General features: G+C 26.9%; 1 protein-coding gene across 1 annotated transcript; it reads left to right on the forward strand.

Annotated features, from left to right (window-relative positions):
- The first annotated feature begins 1,827 nt into the window (after positions 1 to 1,827).
- Positions 1,828 to 5,149, forward strand: LOC149056583 (uncharacterized). The gene is made up of 3 exons (XM_089223008.1): positions 1,828 to 3,785; positions 3,848 to 3,937; positions 4,092 to 5,149. Exons 1-3 carry the CDS (start codon positions 3,673 to 3,675, stop codon positions 4,183 to 4,185), a joined length of 297 nt encoding a protein of 98 aa, XP_089079134.1. The 5' UTR covers positions 1,828 to 3,672; the 3' UTR covers positions 4,186 to 5,149.
- Positions 5,150 to 22,949: the final 17,800 nt, after the last annotated feature.

Here is a 22,949-nt window from a genome sequence, read left to right on the forward strand (position 1 = left end):
GGAATGTTGGGGGGAAAATAATACTTGACGACGACTGTTTGTACTGAGTTGATGATGTTTGAGATGGCTTCGCCCGCCACGGGCCTATGACGTCGCATCAGCCCATCATGGTGGTGTTCCGCCGATGGTGCAAACAAAAAATAATAATTGTACGTCTGGGAGACGTTTTTCGGAAGTCCAACGGTGTCGAGCAGAAGAAGAAAAAACAAGCACAAAAAAAATCTATCATCGATGGTGGCGAAAACAGACAGCTCGATAGTAGACGTCAGTGGATGGTCGTAGGCCGTTCCGGCGTCGTGATGTTCTTGGGTAGAGGGGTGGTCAGTGTCGTCGCGTCGGGAACTTTCGTATAATATATAGTGGGGAAACAGGTTGCCCTGTCCGTTGGCTGCAACCGCAACGCCCGACAGCAACGACGCAGCGCCCGCTGCGACATCGACGCGAGGGACACTGCATGTGGGGGAGGTCAGGGGACTAGTATTACATAACAGTGTTTTTGTCATTATTTTATTTAATGAGCGCATGCATAATAATAGAGATTATGGAAATACTATGAGTTATAATATAATGAAAGGACGTGGACATATTAGATAACAATAATGATATTATGTAATATTCTAATACAAAAGTCTCAAAATTCTGTGACGTTACAAATGATATAATATCATTGGATTCAAATTTAATTCCATCTATTACTGTAACCCACTTGTAACCTACTGTACAGCAGAGCGACATCCACGACTTACCCGCTTTTTTTTTTAAACATCTGCATTCAATTTTCAGATTTTCTAAAACAAAAACAGCTGTTAATAGTAGTTATAATCTATTATAATTAAATATTACTTTTAAACTACGTATTTATAATGTTTAATTCTATGCATGGCCTGATGGTACACAATAAAGTATGAATATGATATAACTAAAAACTTTGCCTATTTCAAATAAAGTTCCAATGATTTTTCTACTCTAAATATTATGTTTCGAAATTTATATTCTACTGAAAATCTTGAAAATTCATTGCAAACATTTCAAATATTTCACTTGATTTTCCACTTTAATCAAAACATTTGATGAATATTTAATAATTTAAAAATATATTAATACTTATTAATTATTATTGGTTACCTATTCTCTGTCGATTATAGTAAAATGTAAGTTAGTTGATTTAATTTTAAATAATTATTTAATTCTACACGATTCATAAAATGCATATTAAATATTTAAAGTTTAATCTCGTGATTATATAATATATTAATATTTAACATAATTTAGAAGTGTGATTTTATTTTTTAATTATTTTATTCAATATTCCAATTTTTAAAAAAAAACAACTGTTAGTTACAATTATTATAATTAAACATAACAATTAAACTAGGTATGTATTTATAATGTTTAAGTCTATGCATGGCTTGATTGTAGTCATATAATTAGTATGAATATGTTATAACTAAGAACACTATTTCAAATTAAGTTCAAATGATTTTTCTACCGTAATTATTTTGTTTCCTAATTTATATTCTACCGAAAAACTTGAAAATGCATTCCAAACACTTCAAATAAATCACTTGATTTTGCACATTAATCATAAAATTTGATAAATATTTTATAATTATAAAATATATTATACACATATTAATTAGTATCGGGTATTTTCTGTGTATTATAGACCGATGTAAGTTGATTTAATTTTAAATAATTATTTAATGTTACACGATTTATGATTTGCATCTCAAATATGTTTAAAGTTTAATCTTATGTTTATATAATATATTCAACACCATTTAGAAAAGAAGTGTGCTTTTTTTTTAATTATCTGCATTCAATTTTTCGAGTTTTTTTTTTAAAAACTGTTACTTATAATCTATTATAATTAAATATAAACCTTAAACTACATATTTATAATGTTTAATTCTATGAATGGCCTGATAGTAGACAATAAGTATGAATGTGATATAACTAAAAACTCTACCTATTTCAAATAAAGTTCGAATGATTTTTCTACTCTAATTATTATGTTTCGAAATTTATATTCTACTGAAAATCTTGAAATTCATTGCAAATATTTCAAATAAATCACTTAATTTTCCACCTTAAACATAACATTTGATAAATATTTTATAATTATAAAATATATTATACACTTATTAATTAGTATCGGGTATTTTCTGTGTATTATAGACCGATGTAAGTTGATTTAATTTTAAATAATTATTTAATGTTACACGATTTATGATTTGCATCTCAAATATGTTTAAAGTTTAATCTTATGTTTATATAATATATTCAACATCATTTAGAAAAGAAGTGTGCTTTTTTTTAAATATCTGCATTCAATTTTTCGAGTTTTTTTTTAAAAAAAACTGTTAGTTATAATCTATTATAATTAAATATAAACCTTAAGAGGCCGTCACAGTAGGAAAAAATCGACCGTAAAAACATACTTTTTTATTTCCAATAGTACTCAGGCCTCATTGATCGTAGAAACATGATTTTAGTATCAAAATAATCACGAGAAGTTGTACTTAAAAATCTCGGAACAGATTTTTGATTTATGTTTTCTAACCAATTTTATTTGCATTTGAAGTTTGTAACAAATTTTAATTTTTTTAAAAAATTATATAAAATCAGCAAATTGAGATATCGAAAATCTGTTCCAAGATTTTTAAGTACAACTTCTCGTGATTATTTTGATACTAAAATCATGTTTCTACGATCAACGAGGCCTGAGTACTATTGGAAATAAAAAAGTATGTTTTTGGCAAAAAAATCATGAATTCGCCGTCGTCACTCGTCATGTGCTGCTCTAGTGACTATACTTATACAGTGGCAGCATTTTGAACAGTACTTCTGCCACCACCCCGCGTTCATAAGCAGCGGTACCGCTCCATAGGTCAAAACTGGTTATCTATCTCAGCCGCGCGCTGGTTATAAATAGCCAAATTGTCAATATGAAAATAATAATTTTGTCATTGAATAATATTATTTTACATTTCCAATATTTTCGTATTCCTATTACTATCGTATTTTACGCAAAATGGAACCAAATCTTAAAACTGTAACTAATCAGCAAGAAAACGTCCGATTCAAACAATTTTTTTTTTCAAACTGTAGTAAACTATTCGATAAAATTGGAAAATTTTATTTCAGATGAATTTTTTTACATTTAAATCAGTATAACTGTATATTATGTAAAAAACTTTAAATCATACGCTGTGAAAAAAATTATCAACGATGGATAAATAAATATGTAATATTTCATAATACTAAGTACACAAATTATTGTTTTTGTATATTAATTAACATTTAATTAGCATAATATACGCCAATTTTATTATTGTCTGTCAAACGAAATTTGCTGAAACATTAAACGATTTATATAATATTACTAATTTACGAATATATTTTTCAAGATTACGTATTACATTGTTTATTAATTTATATTGTATTTGTAAGGTGCAAGTACTGTAGTAATTATATTCTAACAATTATTTAACTATTTAATTATAAATGATAAAACATTAAATATTGAAATAAATTGATTCAAATATTGACATCCTGCATGTCTAACTGTTCACGCCAGTAATTATTGGTAGTAGTAAACTAGTAACTAATACATTTTCGCTAGATTTTTATTACGGTTTATATATTTTTTAATTATTTATTCACGTGAAAATGGATCAACTCAACAAAAAAACTCGTCGCTGCGCATCAAAAAAATTATCAGTTAAAAAATCGCTGAGTTCTCGAGTGAAGAATATTCTAGGAATTCGTGATAAGACTAAGAGGTAGGTACCTATATATTATTATTATTAATTTAATACAATTCACTAAAATTATGTTAACAAAGTCCCAGTCCAGAAATCGCAGAACCTATTGTAGAATCATGTTACTTAGGTGCTGACAATCAACCACCATGTTCATCAAAGGAAATAATTAGGTAAAGTTTTAGGTGTAATAATTTTTAGGTTGTTATTCAAATGTATAATACCATAACTATAATATTAATTAAAAATAAATTATAATTAAACTTAATCTATGTACTAGTATGATTTTTAATTATATAATACAATTTTATTGTAATTATTTTTAAGTCACAATCCAGAGGCCATAGAATCTGTTATGGCACCTTTTTTCTTGGGAGCTGTTAATCAAACACCATGCTCATCGAGGGAAACAATTAGGTAAAGTTTAATAATTTATAGCCATTTTATTGTATGAAATCTACTATAAATTTTTATTTTTATATATAAAACATACATCATATACATTTTTTTAAATTCTGAACGAAGTGATGAATCAATACAGATTTTACAATGATGTGTGTTTTTTTTTGTGTGTGTGTACAGCATAACTAGTCGAAATAATGCTTCGATTTCAAACTTTGGGGGTGGTTTCCGATGTAAAATTGAAGATCCTTGGTGCATTATAGAGGTCAAAAGTAAACATTTTCCAACAGTATTCGTAAGTCACAATTTTTTTTAATAAGCGTTTACAGTTCAACATTTTACGAAATCTGTCGAAAACGCGAAAATTTGCAAGTAATTTTGAAGTTGAAAAATCATAAAATTTTTTGCGTTTACAACTAAAGATTGAAAATACAACACTAAGTTTTCTATAAGTTTTACTTCAAGTAGCTATAGAGAAAACTCGAAGCATCATTATAGGAAAAATTTTAAGTGCGTTTGAATTTTAAATTTTTACGAAATAGCGTAACGATAACGATTTATCCTCAAACGATTTTAAATATTTGTAATTATTCAAAAAGTATAAGTCGTAGATACTTGAAAATATTATCGGTTATTTAGATTGGCGTTTTCTTTACATGATTTAAATTTCAAAATATTTTGACTTTTTTTGAGATATTTATAGATGACTGAAATTTTCAATTTGTCTGAACATTTTTTTTTGAAGTGTCGATATGAATTTTCAAGTATCTACGACTTATAATTTTTGAAATATAACAAATAATATTTAAATTCGTTTGACTCGTTTGAGGATAAATCGTTATCATTACGCGATTTCATAAAAATTTAAAACTCAAACGCTCAAAACATTTTTCCTATAATGACGCTTCAAATTTTCTCTATAGCTATTTGAAGCAAAACTTATGGAAAACTTGGTGTTAAATTTTATAACCTTAGATATAAATACAAACAATATTATGAATTTTGAACTACAAAATAATTTGCAAATATTCATGGTTTTGACGAATTTCTGTCAATATTTGAAATTCAAATGCTAATAAAAATTTAATTTGAATTTCCGGTTGACATTTTTTTTGAGATAAAGATTGACAAATTTGTATGGAATCTTGTATTAAATTTTCAAATCTTAGATTTAAAAGGAAATTTTTTTATGAATTTCTAGGATAAAATAATTTACGAATTTTCGTGATTTTTATGTATTTAGTCAAAATTTGAACTGTAAATGCTTATTAAAAAAATGTGTGACTATATTATATTTCTTTTATTTTTCAAATAATATTGTATAAATATTTTAGGAGCCTTGTATAAAATTTTCAAATCTTAGGTATAAAAAGAAAAACTTTTATGAATTTCGATCTAAGATAATTTGAACATTGCCGTAATTTTTGTGTATTTAGTCAAAATTTGAACTTCAAATGCTAATAAAAAAAATCATGCCCATGTATTTTTGTAATTTTTTAATCACTGTATCAATAACTTATGAGGAACTTTGTATTAAATTTTCAAGTATTTTGATAGGGCCAAAAAAATTTTATCAACACTTCAAAAAAATTTTTTCAGAAAAATTGAAAATTTCAGTTGTCTATAAATACCTAAAAAAAAGTCAAAATATTTTGAAAAATAAATCATGTAAAGAAAATGCTAATCTAAATAACTGGTAAAATTTTCATGTATCTACGACTTATACTTTTTGAATAATAACAAATGTTTAAAATCGTTTGAGGATATATTGTTATCGTTACACTATTTCGAAAACATTTAAAATTCAACGCACTTAAAATTTTTCCTATAACGACGCTTCGAGTTTTCTCTATAGCTATTTCAAGGAAAACTTATGGAAAACTTAGTGTTATATTTTTAATCCTTAGTTATAAACAGAAAACATTTTATGATTTTTCAACTTCAAAATTACTTGCAAATTTTCGCGTTTTCGACATATTTCGTAAAAATTTGAACTATAAACGCTTATTAAAAAAAAATTGTTACTAACGATTTTTAGTTTTTTTTAGCTACAATAAGAAAAACTTATAAGGAACCTTGTATTAAATTTTCAAGTTCTTTTGGTCGTCCAACATTTTAAATAAAAATTCTCAAAAAAATCGAAATTTTCAGAGGTCTATAAATAACTCAAAAAAATTCAAAAATTTTTGAAAATTAAACTGTATATAGATAACACTAACATAAACATTTGGTGAAAATTTCAAGTATTTACAGTGTTTAGTTTTTGAATGACAACCATATAAAAAAATCGATTTGCTCGAAAACGGGTTTTGCGTAAAAATTCCCGTTTTTCTGTCATTTTTTTTTGTTTTTCTCGATTTTTTTGAAAACTGTTGGAAAATGTTCACTTTTGACCTCTATAATGCACCAAGGATCTTCAATTTTACATCGGAAACCACCCCCAAAGTTTGAAATCGAAGCATTATTTCGACTAGTTATGCTGTACACACACAAAAAAAAAAAAAACACACATCATTGTAAAATCAATACATTCATCACTTCGTTCAGAATCTAAAAATAAAAAATATTTTTTATGTACATATTATTATAATATTTTGTATGTAAAAAGGGCATAATTACCTACGTGCATAACAATAAAATATAACTTTTTGTAAATATATTTTACATGTTTATTTACCGCACTAATTAAAAATCATCTGTAACGATTTATGGTCACAAATAAAATTAATTAGTCACCGATGGTTTTTTATTATTGCGGAAAATATATGCGTAAAATATTTAAGTACATTATGTTATATTATATATTTTATTTTATTATTATGTACGTTTAGGTAATTATGCACTTTGTGTATAGATAATATGTACATTGTACAATATGTACATTATGTACATATCACATATTTATAAGCTTATTTATACGTTAGTTATCCATTGTATATGAATCTAAATTCTCAATAGTAAAAATTTGTCTCTAATCCAAATTTGTATATGTATCTCTATTGTATCTTTTAATTTATACATTAATAATTTAATCACTTAAATAATATTGAACACCTCTCACCACAGCTATATTATATACTGTATATCGTTATTTTATGTTTTCATATTATAATTATTGTAATTGGGTTCGTCCGTTTAATAAAATATTAAATATATATTAATGTTATGTTTCAATTAATTATTATACATAAATTAACTGTGTTCTCTACATTTGTAAGTACCTACATTATTTATATTTATATAGATCATATGAACATGATAAGTTTGTAATGTTTGTATACAGATTGTTTTTTTACTGCAAATTGCTATTGTATTAAATAATATAAAAAATTTAAGTATTATTCTATTTATTTCATATAATATGTTATGTATAACACTCAACTTCCTATATATTAAGTTTAAAAATAAAATAAGTAAACAGGTATGTATTTTATACTAACAAAAATATTTAAAACGTTATACTAATTGGAGATGAAAATATCGTACGATAAGTACTTCAGGTCACTAATAAGTAATATCGTAAAAAAAGTGACACAGTTACTAAAAAAACCTATTTAATCGTAATGAAATTATTGTTACTACATGTTTTTACATGTATTTTAAAAAGTAATTGGGTTAGAAATACAAATCAAGTTTTGGAGTATTATTATTTGTATGCTTTATTTATTGATTAATATTCTTAAGTAAGCAGGGGCTTTAATTAATAAATAGGTCGCGTCTCGTGACTCGTGAACTAGGAGCCACGTACCGTGCGCTAGTACATAGTAAAAAATACTTGGATGACAATTTACGCAACGGTCAACTACATTGACGCGAAACGTCTATAACGACAGTCCGTGATATAATAATGTACCGCTCCCGCGATTATAACACACGCGCCGCAGCGCGTAGATGATGGGCGTGGTTACGGCCAGCCGCGACGGCGGCGATACGGAATACAACGCCATCTCTTGAGCGTTGTATGTTTTTCACTTTTACCACGACGGCCCTTAAACTACATATTTATAATGTTTAATTCTATGAACGGCCTGATAGTAGACAATAAATATGAATGTGATATAACTAAAAACTCTACCTATTTCAAATAAAGTTCGAATGATTTTTCTACTCTAATTATTATGTTTCGAAATTTATATTCTACTGAAAATCTTGAAATTCATTGCAAACATTTCAAATATTTCACTTGATTTTCCACATAAATCGTAAATTTATAACATTTAATGAATATTTTATAATTAAACAATATATTATTTTATGTTTATTAATTATTATTGGGTGTTCTCTATCTATTATAGCACATGGTAAATTGATTTAATTTTAAATAATTATTTAATGTTACACGATTTATGATGTGCATCTTAAATATGTTTAAAGTTTTATCTTATGTTTAAATTTTTCCGAATTTAACAAAAAAAAAAATGTTAGTTATAATCTATTATAATTAAATATTAACCTTAAACTACGTAGGTATTTACAATGTTTAATTCTATGCATGGCCTGATAGTAGACATAAGTATATGTATATTATATAACTAAAAACTCTGATTCAAATAAAGTTTAAATGATTTTTCTACTCTAAATATTATGTTTCGAAATTTATATTCTACTGAAAATCTTGAAAATTCATTGCAAACATTTCAAATAATTCACTTGATTTTTCACTTTAATCATAATATTTGATGAATATTTAATAATTATAAAATATATTATACACTTACTTATTATTATTGGTTACCTATTCTCTGTCGATTATAAAAGATCGTGAGTTGATTTAATTTTAAATAATTATTTAATTTTACACGATTTATAATATGCATGTTATATATTTAAAATTTAACCTTATGTTGTATTTTACCTTATGTTAATTCTAAGCATGGCCTGATAGTAGACATATATAAGTATGAATATGTTATAAATAAGAATTCCATTTCAAATAAGGTTTAAATGATTTTTCTACTCTAATCAATATGTTTTGAAATTTATATTCTACCGAAAAACTTGAAAATGTATTGCAAACATTTCAAATATTTCACTTGATTTTTCACATTAATCATAACATTTAATGAATATTTTATGATTAAACAATATATTATACGTTTATTAATTTTTATCGCGTATTCTTTATCGATTATAGAAAAACGTAAGTTGATTTAATTTTACCCGATTTATAATTTGCATCTTAAATATGTTTGAAGTTAAAACTTATGTTTATATAATATTCAACATAATTTAGATAAAAAGTGTGATTTATTTTTTAAATATCTAAGTTCAATTTTACTAGTTTAAAAAAAAAACTGTTACTTACCTAGTTATAATCTATTATTATTAAATATTAACCTAAAATTACGTAGGTATTTATAATGTTTAATCTATACATGGCCTGATAGTAGACATTATATAACTATGAATATTGAATATGTTATAACTAAAGAATCTATTTTAAATTAAGTTCAAATGATTTTTCTACCCTGATTATTATGTTTCGAAATTTATATTCTTTCGAAAAACTTGAATATTCATTGCAAACATTTCAAATAAATCACCTGATTTTCCACATTCACCAAAACATTTAATGAATATTTTATAATTATAAAATATATTGTACATTTATTAATTATTTTCGGGTATTCTTGTCTATAATAGAGGAAAGTAAGTTGATTGAATTTTAAATAATTATCTAATTTTGCACGATTTATAATTTGCATTTTCATATTTTTAAAGTTTAATCTTATGTTTATATAATATTCAAAATTATTTAGATAATAAGTGTCATTTTATTTTTAATTATCTGCGTTCAATTTTCCGCGTTTTAAAAAAAAAACTTTTACCTAGTTATAATATATTTTAATTAAATATAAACCTTAAACTACTTATTTATAATTTTTTAATTCTATGCATAACTTGATAGTAAACATATATGTAAGAATATGTTATAACTAAGAACTCTATTTCAAATTAAGTTCAAATGATTTTTCTACCCTAATTATTATTATGTTTCAAAATTTATATTCTACCTAAAAACTTGAAAAATCCTTGCAACCATTTCAAATTAATCACTTGATTTTCCTCTTTAAACATAACATTTAATGAATATTTTATAATTAAACAATATATTATACGTTTATTAATTATTATCGGGTATTCTCTATCTATTATAGCAGAAGGTAAATTGATTTAATTTTAAATAATTATTTAATTTTACCCGATTTATGATTTGCATCTTAAATATGTTTAAAGATTTATCTTATGTTTATATTATATATTCAACATCATTTAGAAAAGAAGTGTGCTTTTTTTTTATAAATATCTGCATTCAATTTTCCGAGTTTTTTTTTTAAAACTGTTAGTTATAATCTATTATAATTAAATGTTACCCTTAATCTGCGTATTTATAATGTTTTAATCCTATGCATGGCCTGATAGTAGACATTAAGTTTGAATATGATATAACTAAAAACTCTACCTATTTCAAATAAAGTTCGAATGATTTTTATACTCTAATTATTATGTTTCGAAATTTATATTCTACCGAAAATCTTGAAATTCATTTACAAACATTTCAAATATTTCACTTGATTTTCCACATTAATCATAAATTCATAACATTTAATGAATATTTTATAGTTAAACAATATATTATTTTATGTTTATTAATTATTATTGGGTGTTCTCTATCTATTATAGCACATGGTAAATTGATTTAATTTTAAATAATTATTTAATTTTAAGTATCTTGCGAGCAGCCGTACTTAACGCACGCATCTTTCCGTCGCTTCGTTAAGAGGACGTCATACTCAAAGTGAAACGCATACAACGGCTAAGAGAATGCGCTGTTAAGTGTTTTCACGATCCGCAAGCGCGCGGCGTTTAGGCCACGCCCACTATTCGTAGTCTGTGGCTGGCAGACGAGTCTCGTTCGGCTGTTCGAGAGCGACGTTTATTATTATATGAACGTTCGTCTTAGACGTTTCGTGTCATTATAAAATTCATACACGCCGTGATATTTTAAAATTTAAAATTCTAAATTTTTATTATAATTTAAGTCACTGATTACCTAAATGTATGTACCAATATATAGATCGTATACGCTGTATTATAACATGGTTTAATTTGTATTTATTGCATTTTTACTTATTGAAATATAATACCGAACGTTTTCCTTTAGGCAGAAATGTGGTCTGATGTATGTTGACTTTTACGTGCTTACGTCGCGTTATGCGTATATACTATATATTTTATGATTAGCATTTTGAAATACAGTTACTACGATCTTAAATAGGTACTTAATTTCTAGATCTTATAGGATCAATAGTAGATATTAATGCTATTCTGTTGACTGTTTTATCTACAATATAATTGGCAACTTTTCGTTTATTAAAATTATAACATCTCAACTCTTATAAAATAATTTTACATCAAATGTAATACAGCCTAATTGAATGGTTTTGTATTTATTGCCTTATTACTTATTAGTTATTTAAATATTATACCCTTACTAACCTAATATAATTATAATCTAAATAATATATGTTATGTTACCTACTAATTATTGAATATTATAATTTCAATTAGGTAGGTAAATCAAAAAAAATTAGGCGTCTTCCCATCGGACTCATCATAACACCTTATTGATATATACCCATTATTGATTATAACCTTATTTTATTATATCATTTATTATGATTATTATTTAGATAATAATAAATTAGATATCTTAATTATAGTTATTTATTTTGCTATAAAGTAAGAGACTGTGTAGGTTATTTATTTATTTTTTAAAATAATACGGTAGGTTGAATTAAATGTTATTAAAACATGCAGACATATATTATATTATTGTGATTTTCTTTTAAGTTAATATTTCGATAGTCGATATATCCTGAAATTACCAAATTGTGCAAAGTACCTACATATAGTTATTTGTTGGTGCAATACATAACATAATTTATTAGGTAGGTACAGATGATTATTTAAATAATTTTTTTTTCACAGTTTTAATCGTGTTGGTATTTGTTTCTCTTGTATCGGAATTATACTCTAAACGTACGCAATCCTTCGATCGATTACAACAAACGATAATAAAATTATAATCCAAAAGTAACATTCACATTTTATAATTCCCACCACGGTGTACCTATAATAATTATATATTGAATAGCTCATTATTCCTAATGTTATAGCATTTATATCAATGGTTATAGTTTTACACACACGACCAAATTATTATTGGCGTCGAATACCAAGAGTTCTTCGTTTGGTGTAGATAATGAACCGTCAACCTGATATAAATACGGGCTCGCGGAAATACGGTATACGTATACCCCGTACTCCGCCACCACAACCCGTTCCAAATCGACTGATTTTATTCGTGTGCCGATAGGCGCAGCACTTGACGGCTCAAATATATTTAAATTTAAAAAAATAACTATCATTCGCTCTACAGTTACAGCTCCTTTAATAATTCACTTAGATGAATTGTGTTTAGTTATTTTGAAAGAAGAGAAATTAAACTAGGCCTCCTCGAAGAGATTTTTTTGATTGATTACGTTCATAAACAAATATTTAAGTTTAAAAATGTAATTTTCTTTATTTCCCCCCCCCCCCCCCCCCATAAAAAAAACAAAACAAAATAATTTTTTTTTAAAAACTATCGAGAAAGCACAGTTTAAGTCATTATCTTTCTTTTAGTGTTAAAATTGCGTTTCTGCGGTATTTGTGTATTGTGCTGTGTGCATAGAGCTGAGGCATATTTTACACTTTCAATATACACGTTCGACGTCCTCTTAAGACACCGCTGCAATCCCAGTTATCCACGTAATTATAAGTCATTTATTGCCTATTAGCTGTCGCGTTATCGCGCACGCGCGCAGTGGAGCGCGACTTTTATCCACGAGATAAATATGTACCATCGCCAAACCAAGTTAAATCTAATGATAAAGATAGTAATACTATTATTAAGAAAAAAACTAATATACAGGAAGCTCGCCTAAACAAACTTACAAATATTTCTGGCTTGAACAAATTCAAATAGTTCAATTAACAATGACTGGAAACAACAGACTGGAAAAAGAAACCACTCAAGCTCCCCAGAGTCTAACTCTCCAACTAACATACAAATAACATCTAAACTAAAAAAAGTAAAAAAATAAACATTTACATCAAGAAATCGAGTTGAAGTCCTATCGCAAACTGAATCAATTGATGTCGACACAACCGCATCAAACCCAATTTCCAAACCAATCATCCTTGAATCCTTGAACTCCCAACAGGAAAAAATTACCCATCTACCTCCACCTTTAATGGTTAAAGGAATTTTAGACTTTGCAAGTGTATGTACAGAACTCATAGACCTCATTGGTCCTGAAAACTTCACTTTTAAGTCAAGCATTAACAATCTCAAAATCCAAACGAAAAATCCACAATCCTACAGAGCAGTCACTTGCTACCTCCAAGAGGATGAAGCAGACTTCCACACATTTCAAATGCAAGAACACAAAGCCTACCGTATAGTAATCAGAAACCTCCACCCAACAACTAACACAGCAGAAATAAGAACAGCCCTAGATGATATCGGCTATCAAGTACGCCAAATAACAAATGTCTTACATAAATCCACAAAAATAAACCTACCAATATTTTTCGTCGACCTTGAAACTTCTGAATTAAATAAAGACATCTTCCACATAAACCACCTACTCCATACCAAGATAAAAATTGAAGAACCATATAACAGACGCGACATAGTCCAATGTCTTAATTGTCAGGAATATGGGCATACAAAAACTTATTGTGCACATACGCCAAGATGCGTTCGATGTGCCGGATATCACCCCACCTCAACTTTCCAAAAGCCTCGCAATCTTCCTGCCAAATGTTATCTTTGCCAAGATGAACACCCTGCCAAATACAAGGGATGTCAAATCCACAAGGAACTTCAAAAGCTACGCAATCACAACTCAAGAAGCAACCAACCAATTTCAATCAACAACCAATTCAATTCAAAAACCACAACAAAAGCTCCTTCGACGGAATCCAATCCCTCATCTTCCCACAATAGATAATATGCAAATGTAACATCAAACCAAGAACCACCAAAATCTGACGATAATAAGCCAGACACAGGTACTTTACTATCTAAATTTATCAGTGACTTCCAAGCTCTTATAAATCCACTCTTTTCGATTCTTACAAAAGTTCTTGCCAAGCTTGCAGCACAAAATGATAAATAATACCCCCACTTCAAAATCTTTACTAGTTATCCTTTGGAATGCCAATGGTATTCATGATCATACAGCCGATCTTTCACATACACTACACGACAAACGCATTGACATAGCACTCATATCCGAACACACCTTACTAACCGAACAAAAATACATATTCCTGACTATACAATACTCAGATCAAACCACCCGGATGGCACCGCACACGGAGGGGTGTCAATAATAATCAGATCCACGATTCTCTTTCACAATGTCTCTCAACTAAGGGAACCCCACATACAATCCTTCACTATACAAATTACATTAGATTATTCCCCTATCTTTAACTCTGCAGTATACTGCCCCCCTAACAAAATAATCCCACCAATATTATTTGAGCAATTCTTCAACACCCTCGGAAACCAATTTATTGTAGGAGGTGACCTTAATGCAAAACATACTCAATGGGGATGTCACTCAAACTCACCCAGAGGTAATTCTCTAAGACAGGTTTGCATCTCCAAAAACTAGTCTATCATTTCCCCCCAAAACCCCAAATATTGGCCAACTTCACCACTAAAAAGACCAGATATCCTTGATATATTTGTCTCTAAAATACCGAACAGATTTAACACTGACATAGAAAATCTATCAAATCCTCACTCAGACCACTCACCAGTACTTCTCGCCCTCGATACCGCTCCATTAAAAAGACAAATAAATCCATCACTAATCAATGGAATAATAAACTGGGAAAAATTCTAATTGACACTAGCTAACGGTATTAACTTAAATTTTAGCTTAAAATCCTCAAATGAACTTGAGGAATCAATTCAACATCTAACATAATCAATACAAAACGCAGCATGGTTCTCGTGTAAACCTAAAAATCATAATAGAAATCAAAAGAATTTCTTACTGCCAGCCTATTTAAGATCTCTTATTATTCAAAAACGTCGAGCTAGAATAACTTGGCAGAGAACAAAATATCCCTCCGATAAAACTAACTATAATAACTTATGCACTCTAATTAAAAGGCAAATGGCCAAACAACGCTCTGAAAATTTCACTAAACCAGTCTCCTCTCTGAAAATACGGTTCACTGTGGAAAACAACCAGGAAAATCCTAAAAATTAAAACAATATCATTCCCAATTAAAAAATCTGACGGAAGTCTTGCAATAAATGATAAAGAAAAAGCAGAAACACACAGACAACACCTTTCCGAAATCTTCAGCCCTAATAATTTCACCATTCCTTCTATGGAAAACAAAATCGATGGTTTTCTAGACAGCCCGCTCCCAATGACTCTTCCACCCAAACCTTTCACCCCAAATGGGATAAAATCAATTATACAAAAATTTCCATTAGGTAAATCACCCGGACACGATTTGATAACAGCTCAAATAGCCCGGAAACTTCCTGATAAAACTATAATACACCTCACCCATATCTTCAACGCTATCTCCGAATCTCTTACTTCCCAATCCAATGGAAACTCGCCAATATTATTCTTTTTCCCAAACCAAACAAACCTACAGATAATCCTTCATCATACAGACCTATTAGCTTGTTACCTTTCTTCTCAAAAGTTTTTGAAAAATTAATATTGACTAGAATTTACCCAATCATCAAGGAAAAGAAACTAATTCCTGACACACAATTGGGATTTAGAGAACATCACTCAACTATCCACCAAATACGCCATTTGGCTGATACCATCGCCTACTCTCTAGAAAAGAAACTTTACACCTCAGCAGTGTTTCTTGACATTTAACAAGCCTTCGACAAAGTCTGGCACCCTGGCCTCCTTTTCAAATTAAAATCCTTACTACCCCCGTCATACTACCTATTTATTAAATCATATTTAAGCGAGCGACACTTCTTTGTCAGATCAGGAATATAATTCTCCAGTATCTCTCCAATCTTAGCTGGCGTTCCTCAAGGCGCAGTTGCATCTCCAACTCTATTTAACTTGTACTCGGCAGATCAGCACACAAATCTGAACACTCAAATTGCCGAATACGCTGACGACAAAGTAATATACTCCTCCCACACCGACCCGGGCTTAGTTTCAACCTCTCTCCAAAATCACCTGAATGACTTATCACACTGGTACTCTCTCTGGCGCGTCAAAATAAACGAAAGCAAATCTGTACACACTACCTTTACTCTCCACCACAGCTAACCTCCCCCAGTACATATAAACAACAAACCTATACCAAATTTTGACATAGCCAAATATCTAGGTCTAATTTTCGACAAACGTCTAACGTGGGCTAAACACATTCACGCAACAAAAATAAAATTAAACAAACAACTCTATTCTCTCAGACCTATCCTTGGTAAGTTCTCAAAACTATCCCTCACAACCAAAATTCACATATACAATCTCATCCTTAAGACAATATGGTTATACGGTATTCAGGTCTGGGGCACAGCCAAAAAATCGAATATTCAAAAAATACATGTGTTCCAATCTAAAATCCTCAGCCTCAAAACTAATCTCTAATCACACCCTTCAAACTGATCTCCATATTCCTAAAGTCACTGAAACAGCCAAGCTATTTTACTCTAAATTTAGAAATCGCCTTCACTACTTCAAAACTAACCCTCATCTTAAAAATTTACTATCCATCTCCATCCCTGGAGAACCCCTAGACGACTCAAGCGACAATGGCCCCGAGATCTTTTATTAAATTTAAAAAAAAAAATCATAAATAATTTTTAAATTCACGCCGAAGTAGCTTCACTGATTGGTTCTTCCCTCAAGACATTCAAACTAATATATATATATAATTTAAAATAATAACATCACGTATGCTTATTGTAATTTTTTCCAATGTACAGATTGTATAAAATCTAGATTAAAAACAAAAAAGACTATTTAATTTTACCCAATTTATAATTTGCATCTTAAATATATTTAAAGTTTAATCTTATGTTATGTTTATATAATATTCAACATAATTTAGATAAGAAGTGTGATTTTATTTTGTAAATATCTGCGTTCAATTTTCCTAGTTTAAAAAAAAAACTGTTAGTTATAATCTATTATAATTTAATATTAACCTTAAACTATGTATTTATAATCTTTAAGTCTATGCATCACCTGATAGTAGACATATAATTCTGAATATGATATAACTAAAAACTCTACATATTTCAAATAAAGTTCGAATGATTTTTCTACTCTAAATATTACGTTTCGAAATATATACATATTCTACTGAAAATCTTGAAAATTCATTGCAAACTTTTCAAATATTTCACTTGATTTTCCACTTTAATCAAAACATTTGATGAATATAAAATAAAATATAATAAAATAATATAATATATATAATATAATTATAAAATATATTATACACTTATTAATTATTATTGGTAACCTATTCTCTGTCGATTATAGAAAAACGTAAGTTGATTTAATTTTACATGATTTATGACTTGCATCTTAAATATGTTTAAAGCTTAATCTTGTTTTTATATTATATTCAACATGATTATTTAAATAAAGAGTGTGACTTTTTTTTTTTTAAACATCGCATTTAATTTTCCAATTTTCTAAAACAAAAACAGCTGTTACTAGTAGTTTTAATCTATTATAATTAAATATAAACCTTAAACTACGTATTTTATAATGTTTAATTCTATGCATGGCCTGATAGTAGTCTATAGACAATAAGTATGAATATGATTATATGAATAAAAACTACCTAGGTATTTCAAATAAAGTTCGAATGATTTTTCTACTCTAATTATTATGTTTCGAAATTTATATTCTACTGAAAATCATGAAAATTCGTTGCAAACATTTCAAATATTTCACTTGATTTTCCACTTAAATCAAAATATTTGATGAATATTTAATAATTATAAAATATATTATTCACTTATTATTGGTTACCTATTCTCTGTCTTTAATAGAGAATCGTAAGTTGATTTAATTTAAAATAATTATTTAATTTTACACGATATATAATATGCATCTTATATATTTAAAGTTTAATCTCATGATTATATAATATATTATATGTTAGTTTATATAATTTATACAGGGTGTCCCACAGAGATCTGAAATTCTGACAAATAAAATAACTTTTGTTCTAATCAATATTTAAAAAAAAATTCTGTTAAATATTATTCATAGTCACTTGCGCTACATTTTATATTTTTTATTTTTTAATACTGAAAATAAAAAACTTAAAAATTGATAAAAATTTTTTTCGAAATATTCAATTTAATATCTGATTTTTAGAAAAATTTATATGGTAAAAACACTTATTTAAGTCAAATGGCTGATTTTTTACAATTTTTTTAAATATCAATATTTTCGTTAAGTAAATTACGATCTAGTTTATGTTAGTGTTCGCACCCCATCGCTCGCCACGACTTCCAACTCGGAATGTTGGCGACAATGACAGAGCTTTTGCCGTCGTCTGCGCCACCACCACCACCACCACCGTCGTCGCCATTGGTTTTGAAGAGACACTTCTCTTTTTCGTATAACCGTTGCCGATACATGATATGTATGTTCCTCTGGTGTTATAATATATTCTGTCTTTATGATCAGCTCAAAAGCACATGTTCGGTGCCAATCTTATTTCTTCAGTTGGTTTTCTTATTAACAAGTGCGTTGCAGTTCAAGCTATACCTGTTGTATTTACCGTCAGTTCGACGTGTGATCATCAAGACAGATAGTTTTTCAACATTACCCGTTTGGTAATCCATCTGACAGCTCGTCGTGGGAGCACCATTATTGTTAGCTTCCGTCTACAATTAGCCGTTCACCATCACCGTCAACTCTTGCAGTTCAGCACCAGCAACGATGCCTTTTGCAACTCCGCATCGACGCCTTTTGCAGCTCCACATCATCGGCACATATCCTCCCTTATTTTTATTGATCATTATTATGTAATGTATAGTTTTTGTATTGTAAACATTTCAATTGGTGAGCTATCAATATATTAAATTATGTATGATATAATTAAAAGGCTGTATTTGATCTAGTTTGATATCTATTCCGGAGAGGTGCGAGTCACGGGTGTCAACCTCATTGCAGGAGCAGTCGTGGCACAATCAGTTAGAAACCTTATAATTTCAAATAATAATAAAGTTTTTTTTTAATATATTATAAGAACATTTTTAAATAAGTGCATGTTAAAATCTAATTATTTTTTTTATTGTATTTATTTTAATAATATGTGATGTATAAACTATAAATTACTATAATTTACTTAACGAAAATATTGATATTTAAAAAAATTGAAAAATTCAGCCTTTTGACTTAAATAAATTTTTTTGAAAATCAAATTTACAAATTGGTTATAATTATTGAATATTTCGAAAAAAATATTTATCAATTTTTAAGTTTTTTATTTTGAGTATTAAAAAATTAAAATTAAAAAATAAAGTGCAAGTGTCCATGGATTATATTTAAAAGAAATCATTAAAAAATATTGATTAGAACAAAATTTTTCAGAATGTCAAATCTCTTTGGGACACTGTATTTTAATATTTAACATAATTTAGATAAGAATTGTGATTTTATTTTATAATTATTTTTTCCATTTTCCGATTTTAAAAAATTTAAAATTTTTTAATATAACATTGTGTAACGATATAAAATATATGAATTACGAATTATACGTACTTTAAATTATTAACATATTGGCAATCAATAAATTTTTGAAAAAAAAACTGTAGGGAGCCAATTCAAAGGTACTTAGTAAGGGTAAAATATTGACTACCTGTATTGGGGAGCCGATTCAATTGCTCCGTATGTTATAACTTATAACAACTAATAACTCTATTTCAAATTAAGTTCAAATGATTTTTCTAACAAAATTATTATGTTTCCTAATTTATATTCTACCGAAAAAATTGAAAATGCGTTCTAAACATATCAAATAAATCACTTGGTTTTGCACATTAATCATAACATTCGATAAATATTTTATAATTATTATATATATTATACACTTTATTATTATCGGGTATTCTTTGTCGATTATAGAACTATGTAAGTTGATTTAATATTTCACAAATTATAATTTTTATCTTAAATATATTTATTCGATATTTCGATTTTACAAGTTCCTAAAAAAAAAACTGTTACCTAATTATAATCTATTATATAAATATTAATCTTAAACTACGTATTTATAATTTAAAATTCTATGCATAGCCTGATAGTAGACATATAAGTATGAATATGATATAACTAAAAACTCTACATATTTCAAATAAAGTTCGAATGATTTTTCTACTCTAAATATTATGTTTCAAAATATTTACATATTCTACTGAAAATCTTGAAAATTCGTTGCAAACATTTCAAATAAATCACTTGATTTTCTACATTAATCATAACATTTGATAAATATTTTATAATTATAAAATATATTATACACCTATTAATTAGTATCGGGTATTTTCTGTCTATTATAGACCGACGTAAGTTGATTTAATTTTAAATAATTATTTAATGATACACAATTTACGATTTGCGTCTTAAATATGTTTAAAGTTTAATCTTATGTTTATATTATATTCAACGTCATTTAGAAAAGAAGTGTGATTTTTTTTTTTAAATATCTGCATTCAATTTTCAGAGTTTTTTAAAAAAAAAAAACTGTTAGTTATAATCTATTATAATTAAGTATAAATCTTAAACTACGTATTTATAATTTTTTTATTCTATGCATAGCAGACATATAACTCTAAATAATATTATGTTATATCTAAGAACTCTATATCAAATTAAGTTCAAATGATTTTTCTACCCTAATTATTATTATGTTTCAAAATTTATACTCTACCGAAAAACTTGAAAAATCATTTCAAACATTTCAAATTAATCACTTTAATATAATTTTCCACTTTAATCATAACATTTAATGAATATTTTATAATTAAACAATATATTATTCGTTTATTATAATTATTATCGGATATTCTCTGTTGATTATAGAACAACGTAAGTTGATTTAATTTTTCACGATTTATAATTTGCATCATAACTATATTTATAGTTTAAACTTACGTTTATATAATATTCAACATTAGTTACATAAGAAGTGTCATTTTATTTTTTAATTATCTGCATTCAAATTTCCGTGTTTTAAAACAAACAAAAACTGTTACCTAGTTATAATCTATTATAATTAAATATTAACCTTCAACTACGTATTTATGTTGTTTAATTCTATGCACGACCTGATAGTATATATTTAAGTATGGATATGTTATAACTAAGAACTCTATTTCAAATTAAGTTCAAATGATTTTTCTACCGTAATTATTATATTTCCTAATTTATATTCTACCAAAAAACTTGAAAATGCATTCCAAACATTTCAAATAAATTACTTGATTTTCCACTTTAATCATAACATTTTATGAATATTTTATAATTATAAAATATATTATACACTTAATAATTACTAATTAGTATCCGGTATTCTCTGTCTATTATAGTTAATAGTATGTTGATTTAATTTTAAATAATTTTTTAAATTTAAATGATTTATTATATACATCATAAATATATTTAAAGTTTAATCTTATGTTTATATTATAATATTCAACTTAATTTAGATAAGAAGTGTGATTTTTTTTTTAAAAATATCTGCGTTCAATTTTCCTAACTTTTAATAAAAAAAAACAACTGTTAGTTATAATCTATTATAATTAAATATTAACCTTAAACTACGTATTCATAAGTTGTTCAATTCTATGCACGGCCTGGTAGTATATTTTTAAGTATGGATATGTTATAACTATGAACTGTATTTCAAATTAAGTTCAAATTATTTTTCTACCGTAATTATTATGTTTCGTAATTTATATTCTACTGAAAAACTTGATAATGCATTCCAAACATTTCAAATCAATCACTTGATTTTGCACTTTAATCATAACATTTTATGAATATTTTATAATTATAAAATATATTATACACTTAATAATTACTAATTAGTATCGGGTATTCTCTGCCTATTATAGTTTATAGTATGTTGATTTAATTTTAAATAATTGTTTAATTTTACATAATTTATAATATACATCCTAAATATCATTAATGTTTACTCTTATGTTTATATTTTATAACACATTATTTAAAGAAGTAGCTTTATTTTTTTTCTTAAATATCTGCATATAATATTCCAAGTTTCAAAAAAAAAAAAAAAATGTTAGTTATAATCTATTATAATTAAATATTAATCTTAAACTATACGGGTTTATAATGTTTAATTCTATGCATGGCCTGATAGTAGACATATAAGTTTGAATATGTTATAACTAAGAACTATATATTTCAAATTAAGTTCAAATGCTTTTTCTACCCAAATTATTATGTTTCGAAAATTGATAGTCTACCGCAAAACTTGAAAAATCATTGCAAATATTTAAAATAAATTACTTGATTTTCCAATTTTATCATAACATTTGATTAATATTTTTTTAATTAAACAATATACCTATATTGTAAATTTATTAATTGTTATCGGATATTTTCTGTCGATTACAGAAGAACGTAATTTGATTTAATTTTAAATAATTATTTAATTTTACGC

This window comes from Diuraphis noxia, unplaced genomic scaffold, assembly GCF_037042655.1.
Source record: "Diuraphis noxia isolate RWA-SAM2 unplaced genomic scaffold, SU_Dnox_SAM2 contig0003, whole genome shotgun sequence".
Classification (NCBI taxonomy): domain Eukaryota; kingdom Metazoa; phylum Arthropoda; class Insecta; order Hemiptera; family Aphididae; genus Diuraphis; species Diuraphis noxia.

Coding starts and splice junctions, on each gene's coding strand:
- LOC149056583 (XM_089223008.1), top strand. CDS start 3,673: ATGGATCAACTCAACAAAAAAACTCGTCGCTGCGCATCAAAAAAATTA. Junction 3,786..3,847: donor ATTCGTGATAAGACTAAGAG/GTAGGTACCTAT, acceptor ATGTTAACAAAG/TCCCAGTCCAGAAATCGCAG. Junction 3,938..4,091: donor TCATCAAAGGAAATAATTAG/GTAAAGTTTTAG, acceptor ATTATTTTTAAG/TCACAATCCAGAGGCCATAG.